Source organism: Delphinapterus leucas, chromosome 21, assembly GCF_059928025.1.
Source record: "Delphinapterus leucas isolate spDelLeu-1000000601 "Yukka" chromosome 21, BTC_Dleu_Yukka2, whole genome shotgun sequence".
In the NCBI taxonomy this organism is placed as follows: domain Eukaryota; kingdom Metazoa; phylum Chordata; class Mammalia; order Artiodactyla; family Monodontidae; genus Delphinapterus; species Delphinapterus leucas.
The window spans coordinates 4,133,302-4,153,164 of record NC_143149.1 but is presented as its reverse complement, the minus strand read 5'-3'; the positions used below and the strand labels follow the sequence as shown (position 1 = coordinate 4,153,164).

General features: G+C 35.8%; 1 protein-coding gene across 3 annotated transcripts in view; it reads right to left on the bottom strand.

The window, feature by feature from the left end:
* LOC149744414 (uncharacterized) overlaps positions 1-19,863 on the bottom strand; it is a 144,814-nt gene that overhangs the window by 26,740 nt on the left and 98,211 nt on the right. For 2 of the 3 annotated variants that reach the window (XM_089903559.1, XM_089903560.1), the window contains one exon: positions 16,724-17,794. In XM_089903559.1, the coding sequence (XP_089759685.1) occupies positions 16,724-16,847 (124 nt within the window). In that variant the 5' untranslated portion in view covers positions 16,848-17,794. The remainder of the gene's footprint in view (positions 1-16,723; positions 17,795-19,863) is intronic. The other variant, XR_016391066.1, reaches the window with a different exon arrangement.

Sequence of the window (19,863 nt, the reverse complement as noted above, 5' to 3'; positions counted from 1 at the left end):
GTGTTCCATAAATGTGAATTAGCTTAGCCTGGTTGACGGGGGCCAGCTGTGGAGCTTGGGGTAGGGCTGGGGAGTGTTGACTGAAGAGGAGCTTGAGAAGACTTTGAGGTGGAAAATGTTCTATATCTTGACTGGGTGAATTTTATCATAATAAATTACACTTCGATAAAGATGATTTAAAACACATCTTCTTCCAGCTACTGCTCTATTTCTTGGTAAATCATGCCCCTAAACACTTCAGTAAGAGTTGCCCACATGCACCGCTTCTACTTTCTCTCCTCCCGTTCTGACATCTTCACAAGTGAGGCTTCTGCAACCACCGCTACTCTGCACTGTCTCGAGAGTCACCAGACTCCCACGTTAGTATCCTGGTCGGCAGTTATAAATCTTTTCTCTCTCACTTTGATGCCCATCTTCCCCTCCTCCCTTCCCTCCTCCGTGATGCTGAGGCTCTGACTCCCCTGCCAGCAGGGTTTTCCGATTATGTCCAACTTGCTGAAGATACTGGAGGGGAATGGCAAGTTGGAGGAAGACGGGTAGGATGTCTTTTATTCCTGTCAGAATCAGTCAGTAGCAGCAAATGGTTGACTCGCTCCAGCTGCTGCTGGTATTCCCAACACCCACATAAAGCAACTCGTCCTTTAAGAATCACCAGCTCCCACACTTTAAGCCCCAGCATCACAGCCCCCTCCTCTGTACTCCCCCATCTCCTCAACCCCACCTCTTTCCTCTGCCCCGACAGACGGAGATTAGCTGCTGCTTGCAGACAGTAATCGGTGTGTCATCTCAGCATCCCATCTGTCCTCTGCCAGCTTTACAGCACTATGCTACCAAATTAAGTCCTCTGTGTTTGAAATACTTAGTGCGGCTTTTGATCCTCTGACTGAGTCAGAAAAATATAAAACTTGGTCCTAAGAATGATACCAGGAAACATTCCTTCAAATTTAATTCCTTCAAATGATGGCACTGGTTTTGTAAGTGCCGGGACTCAAACTGAGGGCCGAGATTTTTGAAACTTGTAGAATGAGTACCTAATTTGAAAGGAGCCTTTCCTGGTAATTTTAATAGCCTCTGAAAGAGTTACTAGAAGAAAGTGTTATTTGGGAAAGGTCAGATGGACATAAATTTATTGGTGCCACTTAAATTTGATATTCATTACCTTAATTATTTTTCTTATTAGATAATGTTAGGCATGTATATAAATGTTTAGTAATCCACTCTTTGTTTGAAGTAGACAAACTTAAGTTTATTTAGATGGAGAGAGCACATAACTAATAGGCAGAAACATGGAATCTAGGATCAGACTTAGGCAAACACATGTAGTTTGATCTTGGATAAACATTTAATACCGCTGGTTCACATTCCTCATTTATAAAACAAATAAATAGCACTATTTGAGTCCTAGGTTCCCTTCCAGTTTTGTGGTCTCTTACAGACACATACAGAGATGTTTCTAGCAAATGAGATTCAGATGCAGATCACAGTAGTAGCCCAAACCAGAAGGAACCATTTGTGTAAAGGGAGAAAATGGTAGGCATCTAGGGTGAAAAAAGTATAAGTTTCCCATGGTAACAAACCATTCATATTCTTGGCTAGAGATGAAACCAAAAGCAACATTTTAGAAGATAAAGCCAGGCATATAAAACCGATGACCCAGCTCAAAAAATTGAAGACAGGTAAAAATATAGGAAACAACCAGAACTTGAATGTTTGTTAAGGAAATTCTAATATTATATGTAATTGTATTTATAGTAATTTCATTTGCCAGGCTATGGTACATTTTAAAGTATAGGGGGTACTTCCTATCTAGTATGGGATAGAATTAGTAACCACATAACAGCAGCAACTCAGAAGACTATACCTATATTCAAATCCCAGTTTGATATTTAGGTAAATACTACAGAATTTCAGAGATCATGAAAGATCTGTATTCTTGAAAATTATCCCAGAGCAGACAGAGTATGAAGTAATCAATAGTATGTTCTGTATGTCAAGTATATCTCAGTCTTAGATTTTAAAAATACTGTGTTCTTTAAATGTGTAAGTCACTCCCTTTCGACCCAACTGTGCATCACCCTGTTCAGTTTTCTCTTCCCCAACTGAGAGGCTGATCTAATTATACCAGATCATCATTCAGGATTTTATGCCATTTTCCACATGACATTAATAGACTTTCTGTAATCTTCTCTTATCCATGGTTTCATATAGATACCTCCACATGACATCTACCATATTTTATTATTCCACATTGTTACTTGATCCCTGAGTACTATGTTTCAAAATAACAACCAAAGAAAACCACTTATTATGAAACTCATTAGCAATGGCCATATCTTGGTCCCTTGAAATCTAGGTCTGCTTGGTTCAAGCCTATTATATACTTGTGGAAACATGAAGTCCTAGTTAAATACCTAATAGTCAGTTTGGGAACAATAATATCATGGTCTTCCCTGGACTTTGGTTATACCTTCTATAATTACTGAATTTATTTCACATTTTTAAGCCCCAAACAAAATTCAGTTTCATTCAAAATTTCTCTTCCAAAAGTGGAAATAGTTATTAAAATTAAAAAACTTCCTGCACAAAGCATTTATGAGAGTACTAGTTATTATAGTGTAATGAAAAAAATTGAGGGAAGACAGCTTACATCGAATGATGGTAACCTCACCCACCCTCACTCCCTAAAATGTTCCCACGATTCCTTTACTTCGTGAGCTTCTCAGACGTTTCCCACGTCACTAATTCCATTCCCCTTCGTACTCATCTCTCACATTAATCCGTCCTTGTTTGCCCTTAAAACTCTTTAATCCATCCTTGATTGCCCTTAAAACTCTTTAATCCATCCTTGATTGCCCTTAAAACTATTTTCCTTATTGTTAGGTAGATCAAGTCACCGCTTTTTTTTCAATACCCATTTTACATTTGCACATCCAAATTCATCAGCACGCTTAACAGATTAAGAGTATCCATACTCCTTACAAGTCAGCTGTGTTTAAAAATATAAATTTTGTTTTTCATTGCAAATGTAAATACTTTCTATACAGATGGTCCTACTATAGCACCAAAATATTGCAATACTTCCCTGTTATAATTCCTCCTCTCCCTGAATCAAGAGAGCACTTCCCCACCCCAGGGCTAGAATAAGTAGCCATCACTCTGTTACCATTCTCTCTGATTCTGCACCTATATGTAGAGAAAAATCCTCCTCTGTTTAAGGGTATTTCAAGTTATCTTGAAGGATGCTTCTATTTTTAAAATATGACTTTCAAAAGCTTTTATTGAAGTTTCAAACAGTCTATCATCGTTTATAAACTTTTGGCCCTACCCACCAAGTACCAAAGTGATGTTGTTTCCTATTTTACAGTGAGGTCAAAATTGTAATGGGCTCCAATAGTTTAAAGAATAAAGTGAACACATCAAAAAAGTAATCGCTTCTGAGCTGAGTAGACACATTTCAGAAATATTGGTAATATGTTCTATAGGAATGTTCCTGCATTAATCCAGCTGATCAGGATGGCTACAACTGTGTTATGTGAAGAACAAATACCCACTACATCAATGTCTGCTATCTCTTGCTTGTGTGCTATCATAAAACGGATAGGGTCTCTAGTCTTAGCAAAAATGTGATTTAGTGGTTCTTTACTAAAATGCGTATAACTTAGTACTGATTATAAAGAAGACAACTAGCTATCAACTTGTTTGTAGTGTGCTGTTGAATATTTGTAGTCAGTTCAAGTTAATTGGATGGTATGAAGAATCATTGTTTGATGCTTCCACTGATTTATATGACAAGCCTCCTTATGGGACAGTGTATTCAAAACTAAAATCAGTTTCAGTGCCTAAACGCGGAAACCTATATTGGAGAGCCTTGTTACTTCTCAAAACCTTTACTCCGTAAATATAAGGGGTTTTATTCTTTCTGCTTTTTGGAGGACACTGGAAAGCCAAAGTGGTTTTTTAGAAATGAATAAAATGAAACACTGCTAAGATGAAAGCTACGTAAAAGTGATTTTAAATCTAGGCTTTTGGGTCACTGCAAGTATCATACATATTATTTATACAACAGAGTAAATGCTTTTTATCTTTTCTCAGGTAATCCCAAAACAAGGCAATGAGGATTTTAATTTCAGTTGAAATACTTTACATAACGCTATTATACATTGAATTTCCCTGATATGCTTAATTCAGCGACACTCCTCTTGCAATTTTGACATTACATTTTTCCTGTTAATACAATGAATACTATATTTTATGCATATTTTTCACCATATGCATGATCCATTCTAGTCTACTTCAACTTTAATTTTGAAGATAACGTTTGCATATGATAATGGCTCAGTTTTAAGCTTGCTGTAACAGGCTAGAGCAGCACCCTATCAGTGCGTGAAGATCCATATTTAAAGCATGTGAAACTGCTTTTTGAAATGTTTTGTGTCCATTGATGATACGGGGATTTACTAGCAGAGTTCGTTAGACTATTTTCTTCAACACCTCTGAGGGGTCAATCATTCATTTCTTTGGTGATTTTCAATATGATTCTCTGATAGCATCACAAAATCATCCCAACCTTCTTCCATCATTGTGCAGCTCTAGACTTGATTTATTTTCCATTAATAATTACTTAACAATATTTTCTGACACCTATCTGTAATATACAAAATATTGTAACAAAAACTTTATTTCATTTAATTCTCATAATAACTCTGTGAGGCAGGTATTCTTCTTATCCGTATTTACAAATAAGAAAATTGAAATACAAAGTAAATGACTCAAGTTGGGTATTGTTAGAGCTGGAGTGCAAAGAGAAGCCTGTTGACATCAAAGTTCAGAATCTGAGTTCCTATTGGATATTTCCTCTAGTTTTGCTCAGTTTAGCATTAAATGTGTCTTAATAAAATTGTTTTCAATGTATGTTTACAATCTAGTAATGTGAGGGTGAGGAAAAAATACTCTCAAAAATGACTGCAGCTATGCAACTAATCAAAGATCAATTGATTTCATCACTGCAGGAAGAATGCTATATAACACTGGTAATAACCCATTAAATATTTCAGATAAAATATGTGCAACCCCAAACAACTTATTTCATTGTGTTTTATGGTATTTCCTATTTAGTCTATTTTATTACGCAAGAATATTTCAAAATAATGATATGAATTGATTTTTTTTAGTCAGAAATTCTAATGGTTACAACCAAACGATCTGTGCAAATAAGCAAAGACAAAACAATGAAACGTGCAAATAGGTTTGAATATCTAGGTAACCTCATTCATACTTTAAAGTGGCCTTTATAATAAAAACAACACTTGAAGTTTGTTTTTAATGTTATATATTCATTTGTTATTATTTGGTTTTATAGAACATGCACTAGGGTTGCATCTAATAATAATGAAAATAAGCTACTTCTAAAAGTAGTGTTGAAGTTTTCCCTTGCTACTTTTTAGGTCATTCCTGTTGCTTCAAAGAAATGCAATACTTGAATCTATTTTATTAAATGCTTATGCTTTTCAAGCATATAAGTCTTAAAATGCTGTGGCCTTAATTTTCTCAATTTAATGTTTTAACTCATGTAAAATGTACACAAAATTCTTTAGCCATAGAACAAAGGTTTTAAGAAGTGAAGAACTTAAAATTAGGTGATTCACTTAATTATGTAGAGGGGTAAACAAGAAAACTTAGCTTAGGAGCTAATGAAATCCTCTTTAGAGGCCTGGATTCTCTCATTTTAGATGACTCTACTAATAAAATTTAAGACATAATTGGTTTTTTTATTGAAGTATGGTTGATTTATGATGTTATTTTAGTTTTAGGTATACAACACAGTGATTCAATAATTTTTATAGATTCTATTCCACTTAAAATTGTTATAAATTATTGGCTATATTCCCTGTGCTGCACATTATTACATCCTTGTATGTTATGTGTGTTACACTAGCAGTTTGTAGACCTTAATCCCCTTCCTCTATCTTGCCCCTACCCCTACCCCTCTCTCACTGGTAACCACTAGTTTGTTCTCTGTACCTATGAGTCTGTTATGTTATATTCTTTTGTTTATCTTTTAGCTTCCACATATAAGTGCTAACATACAGTGTTTGTCTTTCTCTAACTTACTTCACCAGGCATAATACCACCCTCCTGTGCATCCATGCTGCAAATGATAAAATTTCATTCTTTTTTATGGCTGAGTAATATTCCATTGTGTACATCTTTCACATCTTCTTTATCCACTCATCTGTTGATGGACACTTAGGTTGCTTCCAATCTTGGCTATTGTAAATAATGCTTCTGTGATCACTGGGGTGCTTGTATCTTTTCAAGTTAGCATTTTCTTGGGATATATACCCAGAAATGGAATTGCTGAATCATATGGTATGTTTTAATTTTTTAAGTTTTACATTCCCACTGACAGAGGACTGGAGTTCCTTTTTCTCCACATCTTGCCAACACTGATTATTTGTTGCTGTTTTAACAACAGCAGTTCTGACAGGTGTGAGGTGCTATCTCATTGTGGTTTTGATTTGCTTTTCCCTGATGGTTAGTGATGTTGAGCATCTTTTCATGTACCTGTTGGCCATCTTTATGTTTTCTTTGGAAAAGTGTCTATTAAGGTCTTCTCATTTTTTAATCAGGTTTTTTTTTATATGGAGTTGTATGAGCTCTTTATTTTGGGTATTAACTCCTTATTGATCATATTATTTGCAAATACCTTCTCCTGTTCATTAGGTTGTCTTTTCGTGTTGTTGATGGTTTCCTTTACTGTGCACAAGCCTTGACATTTAATTAGGTCCAATTTGTATATTTTGGCTTTTGTTTTGAGAGGTTTTTTTAAATCATGAATTGATGTTTAATTTTTTCAAATGCTTTTCCAGCATCTATTGAGATGATCATGTAATTTTCATCCTTCATGGTATAACACATTGATTGATTTGCAGATCATCCTTGCATCCCTGAAATAAATCCCCCTTGATCATGGTGTATCATCCTTTCTAAATATTGTTGAATTCACTTTGCTAATATTTTGTTGAGGATTTTTACATCTATGTTCACCAGAGATATTGGCCTGTAATTTTTTTTGTAGTTTATTTGTCTGGTTTTCATCAGGGTAATGGCCTTGTAGAATGCATTTCAGACTGTTCTCTTCAATTTCTAGGACTAGTTTGAGAAAGATAGACGTTAACTTTTCTTTAAATGTTTGGTAAAATTCCCCTGTGAAGTCACCTGGTCCTGGACTTTTGTTTATGGGAAGGTTTTTGATTACTGATTCAATTTCTATATGAGTAATTGGTCACTTCAAATTATTTCTTCCTGAAGTACTCTTGGAAGATAGTGTATTTCCTGGAATTTATCCATTTTTTCCCTAGGTTGTCCAAGCTGTTGGTATATAACTGTTCATACTCTTATTATCATTTGTATTTCTGTGATAACAGTTGTAATTTCTCCTATTTCCTAGTTTGTTTACCTGGTCCTCCATCTTTTCCTTACTGAGTCTGGCTAAAGGCTTATCAACTTTATCTTTTCCAAAACACCTGCCCTTGGTTTTATTTTTTTCTATTGCTTTTTGGTCTTTATTTACCTCTTCCTATACCTGGGTATTTGTTTCTCTCAGGTTTGGGAGGCTTTCAACCATAATTTCATCAAATACATTTTCAATACTTCTTCTTCTGGGACCCCTATAATGCAGATGTTTGATGCTGTCCCAGAGGTCACAAACTATTGAGTGATTTCCATCATTTACTTACTTACACGTTCTTCTGTATCACCTAATCTGCTGTTAATTCCCTCTAGAGTATTTTTCACCTCAGTTATTGTATTCTCAACTCTGGTTCTTACATTTTCTAGTTCTTTGTTAAAATCCTTACTGTGTTCATCTATTCTTTTCCCCAGTTCAGTCAGCACTCTTACTACTATTGCTTTGAACGTTTATCTCTGTTTCATTAGGGGTTCTTTCATTTGAAACAAATTCTTCAGTGTTCTCAATTGGTTTAACTTTCTCTACCTCTATGAAATTAAGTGAAACAGTTACCTATTCTGGTCCTTGTGTGGGAACTTATCTCTTCAGGCAGCGTGTGACCAGTGGCTTTGATGCAAGAGCTGGATCTGAGGTGAACAGGGGCTGTGTCTTCCTCCAGAGTGTGCTGGCAGCCACAGACTTGGTGGGATTTATCCTGTGTGGGCTGGCAGTCTTTGCCTTGGTTTGGGGCATGGCAGGGGCTGAGGGCATGGGGCTGCACTTCTGTGGTTTTACTTTTTCCTTGGTGTGTTTACCTTGGTTAGAGGTGGGGTTGGTGCTATATTGCTGAGCTGGCTTCACTCCCTCACCCAGTGTGCACGGGGACGAGAGTTCCTGTGGTGGCAATCTCTGCCCTGGAGGGTGTTGTGATTGTAGGTAAGCAAGTCTGTGTGTGTGTACTCTTTAAGACCAGTGTCTAGGTTTCTTACAGACCTCTGTCTGGTGAGCCCCACTGGTTTTCAAGCCAGCTAAGGGGGCTTGTCTTCCCAGGGTCAGACCCCAGGGTTGGGTTGCCCAATGTGTAGCTCAAAACCCTGCCATCCCAGGGAGGATCCTGAGGCTGTGACATCCCCCTGCACTTCTGTGTACCCCACTAGGGATGCAGGTCCCAACCAGGTCACTCCTCCTCCCTTCCTACCAGACTCAGTGTGGATCTTTTTTCACAGGCTTCTTTGTGGTGGAAAAGCCATCCTGCTAGTCCCCAGGTTGATTTCAGCAAGAGTTGTTCTATACATAGTTGTAGTTTTGATGTGTTTGTGAGAGCAGGTCAGCCCAGCATCGTCCTGATATCAAACAATTGTTTTTTCTGGTCTCTGTAACATCACCCTTAAAATATAATCAGTTCTTGAAATCTTTGAAGAAAGTTAAATAGATAATATTTTAAGCTGGATTTAGAGACTGTCTATAAGTTCATTTCAAAGTAGTTATAAAGGAAAGTGTAAATGATTTTGGCTCATAATTTCACATCTACTGTGCCAATTTTCATAACACTTCAAGAAATTCCATTTAGCAAATGAGGGAAACAAGTAATTCACTTGTCCACATACCTAATGTGTAGTACATACATTACTTCTTGATAGAACTGTAGATAAACATAGTCAAATACTAGTTGATGGATGTATGTCAATATTTGTAAAATTTTAAATATTTACAAGATTTTTTGTTTAGTAGGTTTTAAATGGCCTCCTACAATGTTATGCTTCTCTAAACTTCTTAGGCATTTAACAATACAAGCAACTCAGTCATAGCATCTTATCCTTTGTAATATTACCAAGTGAAGTGAATATTTGCATTTATAAAGAAAACAATTGTGATGATCCTTCAAGCTTCTAAACACTACGAGTACCATAAGGCTAATTCTACGTAAAAGCAAAGAGATGATAATTTTGGCACATTATATGTTAACTTTTCCACCAGTATAAGACTCAAAAGCAAAAGAAACATAAACAGTATTTAAGTTCAGAATAAAAGGAAATTAGAGAGAAATGACTGAAAATGATGAACATTAGAAATATAGGCCAATACAAAAAAAAGTTTAATACAAGTATAAAACTGCTACCAGCCCAGTACCCCAGATGGAAGAGTCAGCTGCGCCAGGGCCTGGCAGCCAGCTGGATCAGGGTACAGCCTCACCTACCCATGAACCCACAGTAGTCAAACCTGCCCAAGTAGAAGGAAACACGCAGCTGCCCCTAGAGAATATAGCTCTGGTGACCAGAGGAGAATGTGCTACTGGGCTCCAGGGACCTCCTACATAAGGCCAGATTGAGAAATACAAGGAGCTACCTAAAACAGAGGAGTATTTTCCAAATGAAAGAATAAGGCAAAACCCCAGAAGAACTGAGCAAAGTGGAGATAAGTTTAAGGTAATGATCATAAATATGCTCAACAAACTCTGGAGAAGAATGAAGACAAATTTAACACAGCTAAAGGATATAAAAACTGATGATACGATAAAAAATGCACTAGGGCTTCCCTGGTGGTGCAGTGGTTGAGAGTCCGCCTGCCAGTGCAGGGGACATGGGTTCATGCCACAGAGCAGCTGGGCCCATGGCCGCTGAGCCTGTGCTCCGCAACAGGAGAGGCCCGTGCACCGCAAAAAAAAAAAAAAAAAAAAAATGCACTAGAAGGAATCTATAGTGGATTAGAGGAATGGATCATCAGAGAACTGGAAGACAAAATAGTAGAAATCAACCAAGATGAACTGAAAAAGTTTTAATTAGGACAATTTAATTAAGTGACCTCTGGAGCAATGTCAGCTGTACTGTACTAACATTCACATTATATGGGTCTTAGAAGGAGAAGAGAAACAGAGGCATATGACTTAACTGAAGAAATAATAGTTGTAAACTTCCTTCACATTGGAAAAGAAACAAAAATCCAGGTCCAGGAAGGAGAGAGGGTCCCAAACAAGGTGAACCCAAGGAGAGCCACACCAAGATGCACTGTAGTTAAAAGAGCAAAAATTAGAATGGAGAGAGATGAGATGGTGGAGTAGAAGGACTTGAACTTCACCTCCTCTCACAAAAACACCAAAATCACAACTAACTGCTAAACAACCATCAACAAAAAAGACTCAGACCTACTAAACAAAAGATATCCTATACCCAAAGACAAAGCAGCAGTCACAGGAGGGGCACTTTCATGATATCATCAAATCTCATACCTGCCAAGTTGGGCGACCCACAAACAAGAAAATAATTATATTACAGAGTTCACCCACAGGAGTGAGAGTTCTGCCCCACGCAAGGCTCCCCAGCCTGGGAGTCTGGCAGTCAGAGGAGGCCCCAGAGCATGTGGCTTTGAAGGCCAGCGGATCTTGAGTACAGGAGCTCCACAGTACTGGGGCAAACAGAGACTCCAGTCTTTGAGGGCACACACAACGTTTTACATGGACTCAGGAAAAGCCTGGGTGAGACCTACCTGCACGTCTTGGAGGGTCTCCTGGGGAGGCAGAGGTCAGCTGTGGCTGACTGTAGGGGCAAGGACACTGGTGGCAGACACCCCAGGGAATACACAAAAGTCAATGTCACTAAAAGTTCATTCTTTGAGAAGATAAAATTGACAAACCTTTAGCCAGACTCATCAAGAAAAAAAAGGGAGAGGACTCCAATCAATAAAATTAGTAATGAAAAAGAAGTTACTACTACAAGCAACTCTATGCCAATAAAATGGACAACCTGGAAGAAATGGACAAATTCTTAGAATATTCCAAGACTGAACCAGGAAGAAACAGAAAACATGAACAGACCAATCACAAGTACTGAAATTGAAACCGTGATTAAAAATCTTCCAAGAAACAAAAGTCTAGGACCAGACAGCTTCACAGGCTAATTCTATCAATCAAACATTTAGTGAAGAGTTAACACCTACCCTTCTGAAACTATTCCAAAAAAATTGCAGAGGAAGGGACACTCCCAAGCTCATTCTATGAGGCCAATATCAACCCTGATACCAGAACCAGACAAAGACACCACAAAAATTACAGGCCAATATTACAGATGAACATGGATGCAAAAATATTGAACAAAATCCTAGCAAACTGAATCCAACAACACATTAAAAGGATCATACACCATGACCAAGTGGGAATGCAAGGATTCTTCAGTATCTGCTAATCAGTGTGATATACACCACATTAACAAATTGAAGAATGAATACTATAGGATCATCTCAACAGATGCAGAAAAAGCTTTTGACAAAATTCCACACCCACTTATGATAAAAACGCTCCAGAAAGTGAGCACAGAGAGAACCTACCTCAACATAATAAAGGCCATGCCATGATATGACAACCCACAGGTAACATCATACGCAACAGTGAAAAGCTGAAAGCACTTCCTCGAAAATCAGGAATGAGACTAGGATGTCCATTCTTGCCACCTTTATTCAATGTAGATTGGGAAGTTCTAGTCAGGACAATCAGAGAGGAAAAGGAAATAAAAGAATCCAAATTGGAAAAGAAGAAGTAAAACCGTCACGGTTGGCAGATGACATGATACTATACACAGAAAATCCTAAAGATGCTACCAGAAAATTACTGCAGCTCATTTACTACAGCTCATCAGTGAATTCTGTAAAGTTTCAGGATACAAAATTAATACACAGAAATCTCTTGCATTCCTATACGCTAATAAGAAAGAGAAATTAAGGAACCAATCCCATTTACCACTGCATCAAAAAATAAAATACCTAGGTATAAATGTACCTAAGGATACAAATGACCTGTACTCTGAAACCTCTAGGACACTGATGAAAGAAATTGAAGATGGAGAGATATACCATGTTCTTGGATTGGAAGAATGAATATTGTGAAAATGACCCTACTACCCAAAGCAATCTACAGATTCAATGCAATCCCTGTCAAACTATCACTGGCATTTTTCACAGAACTAGAACAAAAAATGTTTACATTTGTATGTAAACACACAAGACCCTGAATAGCCAGAGCAATCTTGAGAAAGCAAAACAGAGCTGGAGGAATCAGGCTCCCTGATTTCAGACTATACTACAAAGCTACATTCATCTCAACAGTATGGTACTGGCACAAAAACAAATACAGATCAGTGGAACAGGACAGAAAGCCCAGAAATAAACCCACACAACTGTGGTCAATTAATCTACAACAAAAAAGGCAAGAATATACAATGGAGAAAAGACAGTCTCTTCAATAAGTCATGCTAGGAAAACTGGACAGCTACATGTAAAAGAAGGAAACCAGAACAATCTAACATGACACACACATAAACTCAAAATGGATTAAAGACCTAACTTGTAAGACCAGGTACTATAAAACTCTTAGAGGAAAACACAGAACACTCTTTGACATAAATCACAGCAATATATTTTTGATCTACCTCCTACAGTAATGAAAATAAAAACAAATGGGACCTAATGAAACTTAAAAGCTTTTGCACAACAAAGGAAACCATAAACAAAATGAAAAGACCATCCACAGAATGGGAGAAGATATTTGCAAACAAAGTGACCAACAAGGGATTAATCTCCCAAATATACAAATAACTCATGCAGCTCATTATCAAAAAACAACAACAACAAACAACCCAATCAAAAAATGGGCAGAAGGTCTAAATTGTATGTCATCTTTGGAGAAATGTCTGAGGGCCAAGAAGCACATGAAATGATGCTCAACATCACTTATTATTAGAGAAATGCACATCCAAACTACAGTGAGGTATCACCTCACACCAGTCAGAATGGCCATCATTAAAATGTCTATAAACAATAAATGCTGGAGAGGCATGGAGAAAAGGGAAACCTCCTACATTGGTGCTGGGAATGTAAATTGGTACAAACATTATGGAGAACAGTATGGAGGTTCCTAAAAAAACTAAAAATAGAATTACCATAGGATCCAGCAATCTCCACAACTAGGCATATATCCAGAGAAAACCATAATTTGAAAAGATGCATGCAACCTAAATGTCCATCGACAGAGGAACGGATAAAAAAGACATGGTACACATATACAATGGAATACTAATCAGCCTTTAAAAAGAATATCATACTAAGTGAAGTAAGTCAGAAAGACAAATATGGTATCACTTATTTATGGAATCTAAAAAAATGATACAAAGTAACTTATTTACCTAACAGAAAGAGATTCACAGACTTTGGTAACCGTAAGTTTGTTTTCAAAGGGGAAATGTGGGAGGAGGGATAAATTAGGAGTTTGGGATTAACATATAAACACTACTATGTATAAAATAGATAATCAACAAGGACCTACTATATAGCATAGAGGATGCTACTCAGTATTCTGTAACAACCTATATGGGAAAAGGATCTGAAAAAGAATGAATATATGTATAACTGAATCACTTTTCTGTAACCTGAAACTAACACATTGTACATCAGCTATAATATAAAATAAAAATTAAATTTAAAAAGTAGCAAAAATTAAAGGTAAAGAACGTATATTAAAAGCATCCAGAGAAAAACAACCATGTACAAGAGACTCCCATAAGACAATGAACTGACTTTTCACCAGAAACTTTGTAGGACATAAGAGGGTGGCAAGATGTGAAAGAAAAAAAAAAAACTGCAACCAAGAATACTCTCTTTGCCTTTGCCAAAAAAAAAATGTTCAAGGCATTTCTCTAAGGAGAAAAGACTACAATTACAAATATAAAAAAATCTCATTGGTAAGGGCAAACATTTAGTAAAGTTAGTGGATTCACAACTTATAAAGCTAGTAGGAAGGTTAAAACAGAATAGTAGTAAAATCGTCTATAACCACAATAAGTAGTTAAGGAACACACAAAACAAAAATATGTAAAATACGATGTTAACGACATTAAATGTGGGGAGAGAATAAGAATGCAGAGTTGTTAGGACATGTTTAAACTTCAGAGATCACCTAAAATTTTCATGGTAACCACAACCAAAAATTATAAAGGGATCCAAACAAAAAACCAAAGTTACTTATCAAACCATAAGGTAAGAGAGCAAAAGAAGGAACAAAAAAAGAACTACCTATCAATAATTACTTTAAATGTAAATGGACTAAATGCTCCAATCAGAAAAAATAGGGTGGCTGAATAGATAAGAAAAGACATATATACACACACACTACCTATAAGACACTCACTTCAGATCTAAAGCACACACAGACTGAAAGTGAAAGAATGGAAACAAAAAAGAAAGCTGGGGTAGCAATACTTACATCAAATAAAAGAGACTTTAAAACAAAGACTGCAACAAGAGACAAAGAAGGACATTACATAATAATCAAAGGATCAATCCAACAAGATATAACCTTGTTAATATTTTTACACCCAACATAGGATCACCTGAATATATACAGCAAATATAACAGACATGAAGGGAGATAGTGACAGTAATACAAGGGTAATACAGTAATAGAAGGGTATGTTAATACCCCACTTATATCAATGGATAAATCAGAAAATCAATAAGAAAAATTTAGCCTCAAACAACACATTACATCAGTGACTTAATAAATATATAAAGAACATTTCACTCCAAAACAGCAGAATACACATTCTTTTTAAGTGCACATGGATTATTTGCCAGGATAGATCACATGCTAGGACACAAAACAAGTCTCAGTCAATTTAGGAAGACGGAAATCATATCAAGCATCTTTTCTGACCACAATGGTTTGAGACTAGAAAAAAATAAAAGAATACTGCAAAATAATACAATCATGCAGAGGTTAAAACAATATGCTACTAAAAAAAAAAGTGGATAATTAAAGAAATCAAAGAGGAAATAAAAAAACACCTGGAGATGAATGATAATGAAAACAATCTAAAATCTATGGGACACAGCAAATGCAGTTCTAACAGGGAAGTATATCGCAATGCAAGCCTACCTTAGGAAATCAGAAATGAGAAAAGTCCCTGTGTTGTTCAAGGGTCAGCCATATACTATTCAGCAATGAATCCTGCATGCAACAACACTGATATACGTTGTAAGTTATAGGGCATGAAATAATCCAGTCAAAAATTTACATGAATGATTCCATTTCTAGTAAATTCTAGAACAGGCAGAACTAAGTGTTTCAGTGATGGAAAGCATATCAAGATTGACTAAAGGAGATTTTTAATAACTTTTTAAGGGATGGACATTTTATTGGTGGTTACACACATCTGTCAAAATTCATCAAGTTGTACACCTAACATTGGCACTTTTTATTGAGTGTAAATTATATCTCAATATAGTTGATTTAAACAACATTGAAGTACCCCATTTGTAAGAAGCCGAATCTTAAAATATTGACATAACATTTCATAAGATACTACAATATGAATTCCTGCAAAAACTTAATTTTGTGGAGCTGAAATTCAGAGTCAAATCTACAATTAAGGTTATGATCTACTCTTTCAGAATTCAAAAAACAGTGTAAAAAGGAAAGCACTGGTCTACATACGAATTGCTAAAAATCCAGCCATATTCAATTCATGTATACACAAACTTATTGGATTTAATATCCATTTAAAAAGGTGAAATCCAGCCATATTCAATTCATATATACACAAATGATTTAATCTCCTTTTAAAAAGGTGAAATTTGTATAATTTGTCATTTTACCTATTTGAGCTAAATTTGTTCTGCATAAGAGTACAACAGTTACCTCTGATTATTGTTAGAATGTGTCAGATTTCAGCAAAGAGCCTTTCAGTCTAAATGCAGTATATATTATAGTGTATATAGAGTAGTTCTAACAAAATTAGAATTCAGAGCATTTTTCTCATGTCTAAGGAGCCTTGTACTCACATTTCATGGCTCGCCTCAGGTGATGCCCCACGGAGTTAGCAGGGGTCCACCTGCCCAGTGCACTGTCTTCAAGGCTGTAGTTCTTTCTGCTCTGGACACTCTTATTACAGTCTTCACATACTTCTCTCCCTCCCTGCATTTAGACTCTAGGTCTATACTATAAAATTCAGGCTTTCCGATACAAAATTCTAAAATAGACTTTTACTTTCCTATTCTACATTTTAAAATCTTGTTTCTTTTCCTCTAAGACATAACTTATGCATTAAACTTTAAGTGTATTTTTTATTATTCAAGGCTGTAGGTTCTGTGACAGAGTACTTTGATTTCCTTTGTCACTGCTTTATATTTAGTGCCTGTTTACAACAGGTACTCTGGAAATATTATTTAGATCGACATCAGCTTGGGCACATTGAATGGAGGCATCTGAGGTGTATCAGAGTTCTGACTTACCGTACTGATCTAGTTTCTTTTTTTCAGCCTTGGTGTTATCCCAGAAAAGTGAGAAATCGGGATTTCTCAGCTGGAGCTGCGGAAAAAAATAAAATCCGAGCCATTTAGAAAACAAGCTATACATCTGTAATAAAGCATAGTTTCCTATCTACTTTCAGGAAGACTAAAGGACTTAGAAATTAAAAACAAAAACTTATTTTCAGTTCTACTGTCTGAACACATCGATTGTCTCCATTAGTTTATCCTGATCTATCACCCAGGCAATAAAACACTTATTCTCATCCTCCCTCTTCCCATGATCACCTTGGTCCTCTATCTCCTTGCCAAGTGATTGTAATCACGTTCAAACTCACCAAGTGTAGATACTGAAAAGCAACAGAATTGTTCTTTTTCTTTTTACCTGATTCCAACTAAAATCCAAATTGAACCTAAATTCAAGTCAAGAATATGTGGGCTATCTACTTTTTATATCCAACCTCTTCACAATCCACAATTATTTATTCACATTTGGCCCCAGTAGAAGGGGATTGAGCATAGGAAGGACAGTGGCAACTTGCGAAGGAATCTATTTGCTTTCTTTGGTCTGTGACACAGATTTGACTTATTCATCACCTCTGGTTCTACCGCCTGAATTTCAACAGGAGAAATTACAGCTCTGTGTTTTCTGCAGCAGACCAATTTAGCATGACAGAAAACGGTTTACTCTCATTTGCTTCCGCTACTAACTAGTGTCAGACAGACTAGCAAAGCTTTTTTTTTTTTTTTTTAAGTAAGCAAAAATAAACCTAGTTCAAGAGTGAACTAGGTTTGGATTCATTCAAGATTTGTTATTTGTTAGGTTTGACCTTGGGGAAGTATTCCACTCAGGTTGATTCACACAGTGTTACAAGGATTAAGTAGAGAAATCTTTGGTAACATACCTAGCAAGGAAGACACTGGGGTCCCTCCAAAACAGCAGCGATTCCAGAGAAGAATGGAGCTCCACAGTGAAAGTCAGCCTCAGAATCCCCGCTGACTGGGTTCCTGTCAGCAAGACTGGATTGTTTTCACCTCTCAGCCATCAAGATAATTCTGTAAAATGATCAGTTATATTAATAACATAATTGGAGTGAGGTGGTTGATCTATTATCACCATATTTATTCACTCAATTTTCCTTCAATTGTTCCACCTATTTTTATATTTTATAAATGTATCTTTAAGAAGGTCTATACTCCTTTTCAGGGATATGTGAATATTGTAACAAATCCTTGATGAGTTTTGTTGAGTAAAATATTCACATATTGAATTAATGCCATCCACAATGCTTTTCCTCTAATAAGAAACATTTTGTTTGGTATCAAATGAGTAATAAGAACTCTAATTTTACATAAATATTCATAAAAAGTAAGGTCATCCATGAGCTTTTTCTCCATGTTATGTGGACAGTAGCACATGAAGTATCTTGAGAATTTTATTCATAAAGAACATGTCACTTCAGCCTGAGATTAAAAATTTAATAACTAGTATACAGATTTTAATATCTTTTTTGTCCATTGGTTTAGGATTTGAAGAAGATTTGGGAAATAATATTTCCATTGAAATTTTAATACAATTGTAACTTTTATAGAGATTACTTTCCTCTAATACTCATTTTAGGAGTTGTCACCATAAAACAACTTAACGAATTTTACTAATATTCAGGCAACTTTATTTTTTAGAGTAAGAGAAGTTGGTATTACCACTGTAGCTATTTGTAAGAGATAATATAAGGCAAACTCTTCCCCAGCAAACAAGAACTGTCTGCAAATTCTTTTCTGTAAATAATCAAAAAACAATTTGTTCAGAAATCATTTCAACAGATGCCAACCTATGAATAATTGCTATAGCAAGGGAAACTTCCCTCATAGAGTTTTCCATATTTTGTGTGATTTGTAATCTGTAGTAAAAAGTATTTATCATTATTTTTTTGTACAGTGACCAGACCAAATCATATAATAAAACTTAAATGGGTGGAATCAAACAAAAATAGAATTTCTGTGATAAGAATACAAACATTCATACTGCTATTTTTTCTTTTTTTTTTTTAACACTCAAATGCAGAAGTCTAAATTCACCACAAGAGAGGCTGCTCTTAGAATGATGCAGAATATCAGGTGTTTCATTTGACATGGTATTCAGTTAGTTTTATTACAAATTGAATTTAATTGAAAGTTAAGGTGCTTAACATAGAGGTTGAAAGTAAGCATGTGAATAATGTTGAAAATGGAGATTTTACTTTTACTATAAATTCAATATTTAATCATTAAAGCAGTCATACATATAACAGTACTGTGTATAAAATAGAACCATAGGTTATATAATCTGCTTTAAAGGTCATTATGATAAATGACAAAAATTTCATAATATAACTAGTAACTTTTGAAATGTAGTCCTTGGCATTTTTACTTGTTCATAAGAGCACTTTTTTTTTTAACCTGTGAAGTGTTTGTACTTTGATGTTGATCCATCATTCTTTTTTGGTGTGAAAATTATCCAAGCCTCTCAAAATGCACTGAGGATATTTTTAAATGTTGTATACTCTGTAAGGGTTTATATAACAAGGAAATTATTCTTTGACGTATGGTTTTAAAAAGATTTTTGTACAGTTATGAGCCTGTTCCCATTTACAGGGTAATAAATAATTCCGCATTGATACTGTTTTTTTAAAGAATGTCAGATCCTTTTTCCAACATTAGAAATTTGTAACATTCAAGGACATGAAAGAAGGGGGCTGAGCTGGAAAGGGCTCTGGATCCAGTGCCCAGAATCTCTACACTATGCTGTCCCTCCTGGTGTTCAGTATGCAAGGTGAGGCGTGCATGCTAAGCTGGAGTCATGTTTAAAGCCAAAATCCAAGATAGTCTTCTCTGATATCAGAAAAAAATCAAGGCTGCTTACTATTATCATTAACATTGTTCTCTTTGAGTAGATGATGTAAAAACAAGAGAAAGAAAAAAGTATAAAATTGGTAAGAAATAAACAGCAGTAGCAAAGTGATTGTGTGTGTGCACATTTTACAAGTTTATAGATAGAAATCCTCAGGTAAGCTAGTTAACACTTCAAAGGAGCAATACACACAATATTAAGAATTATTAGACAGTAAATACCTATGGAAACAACC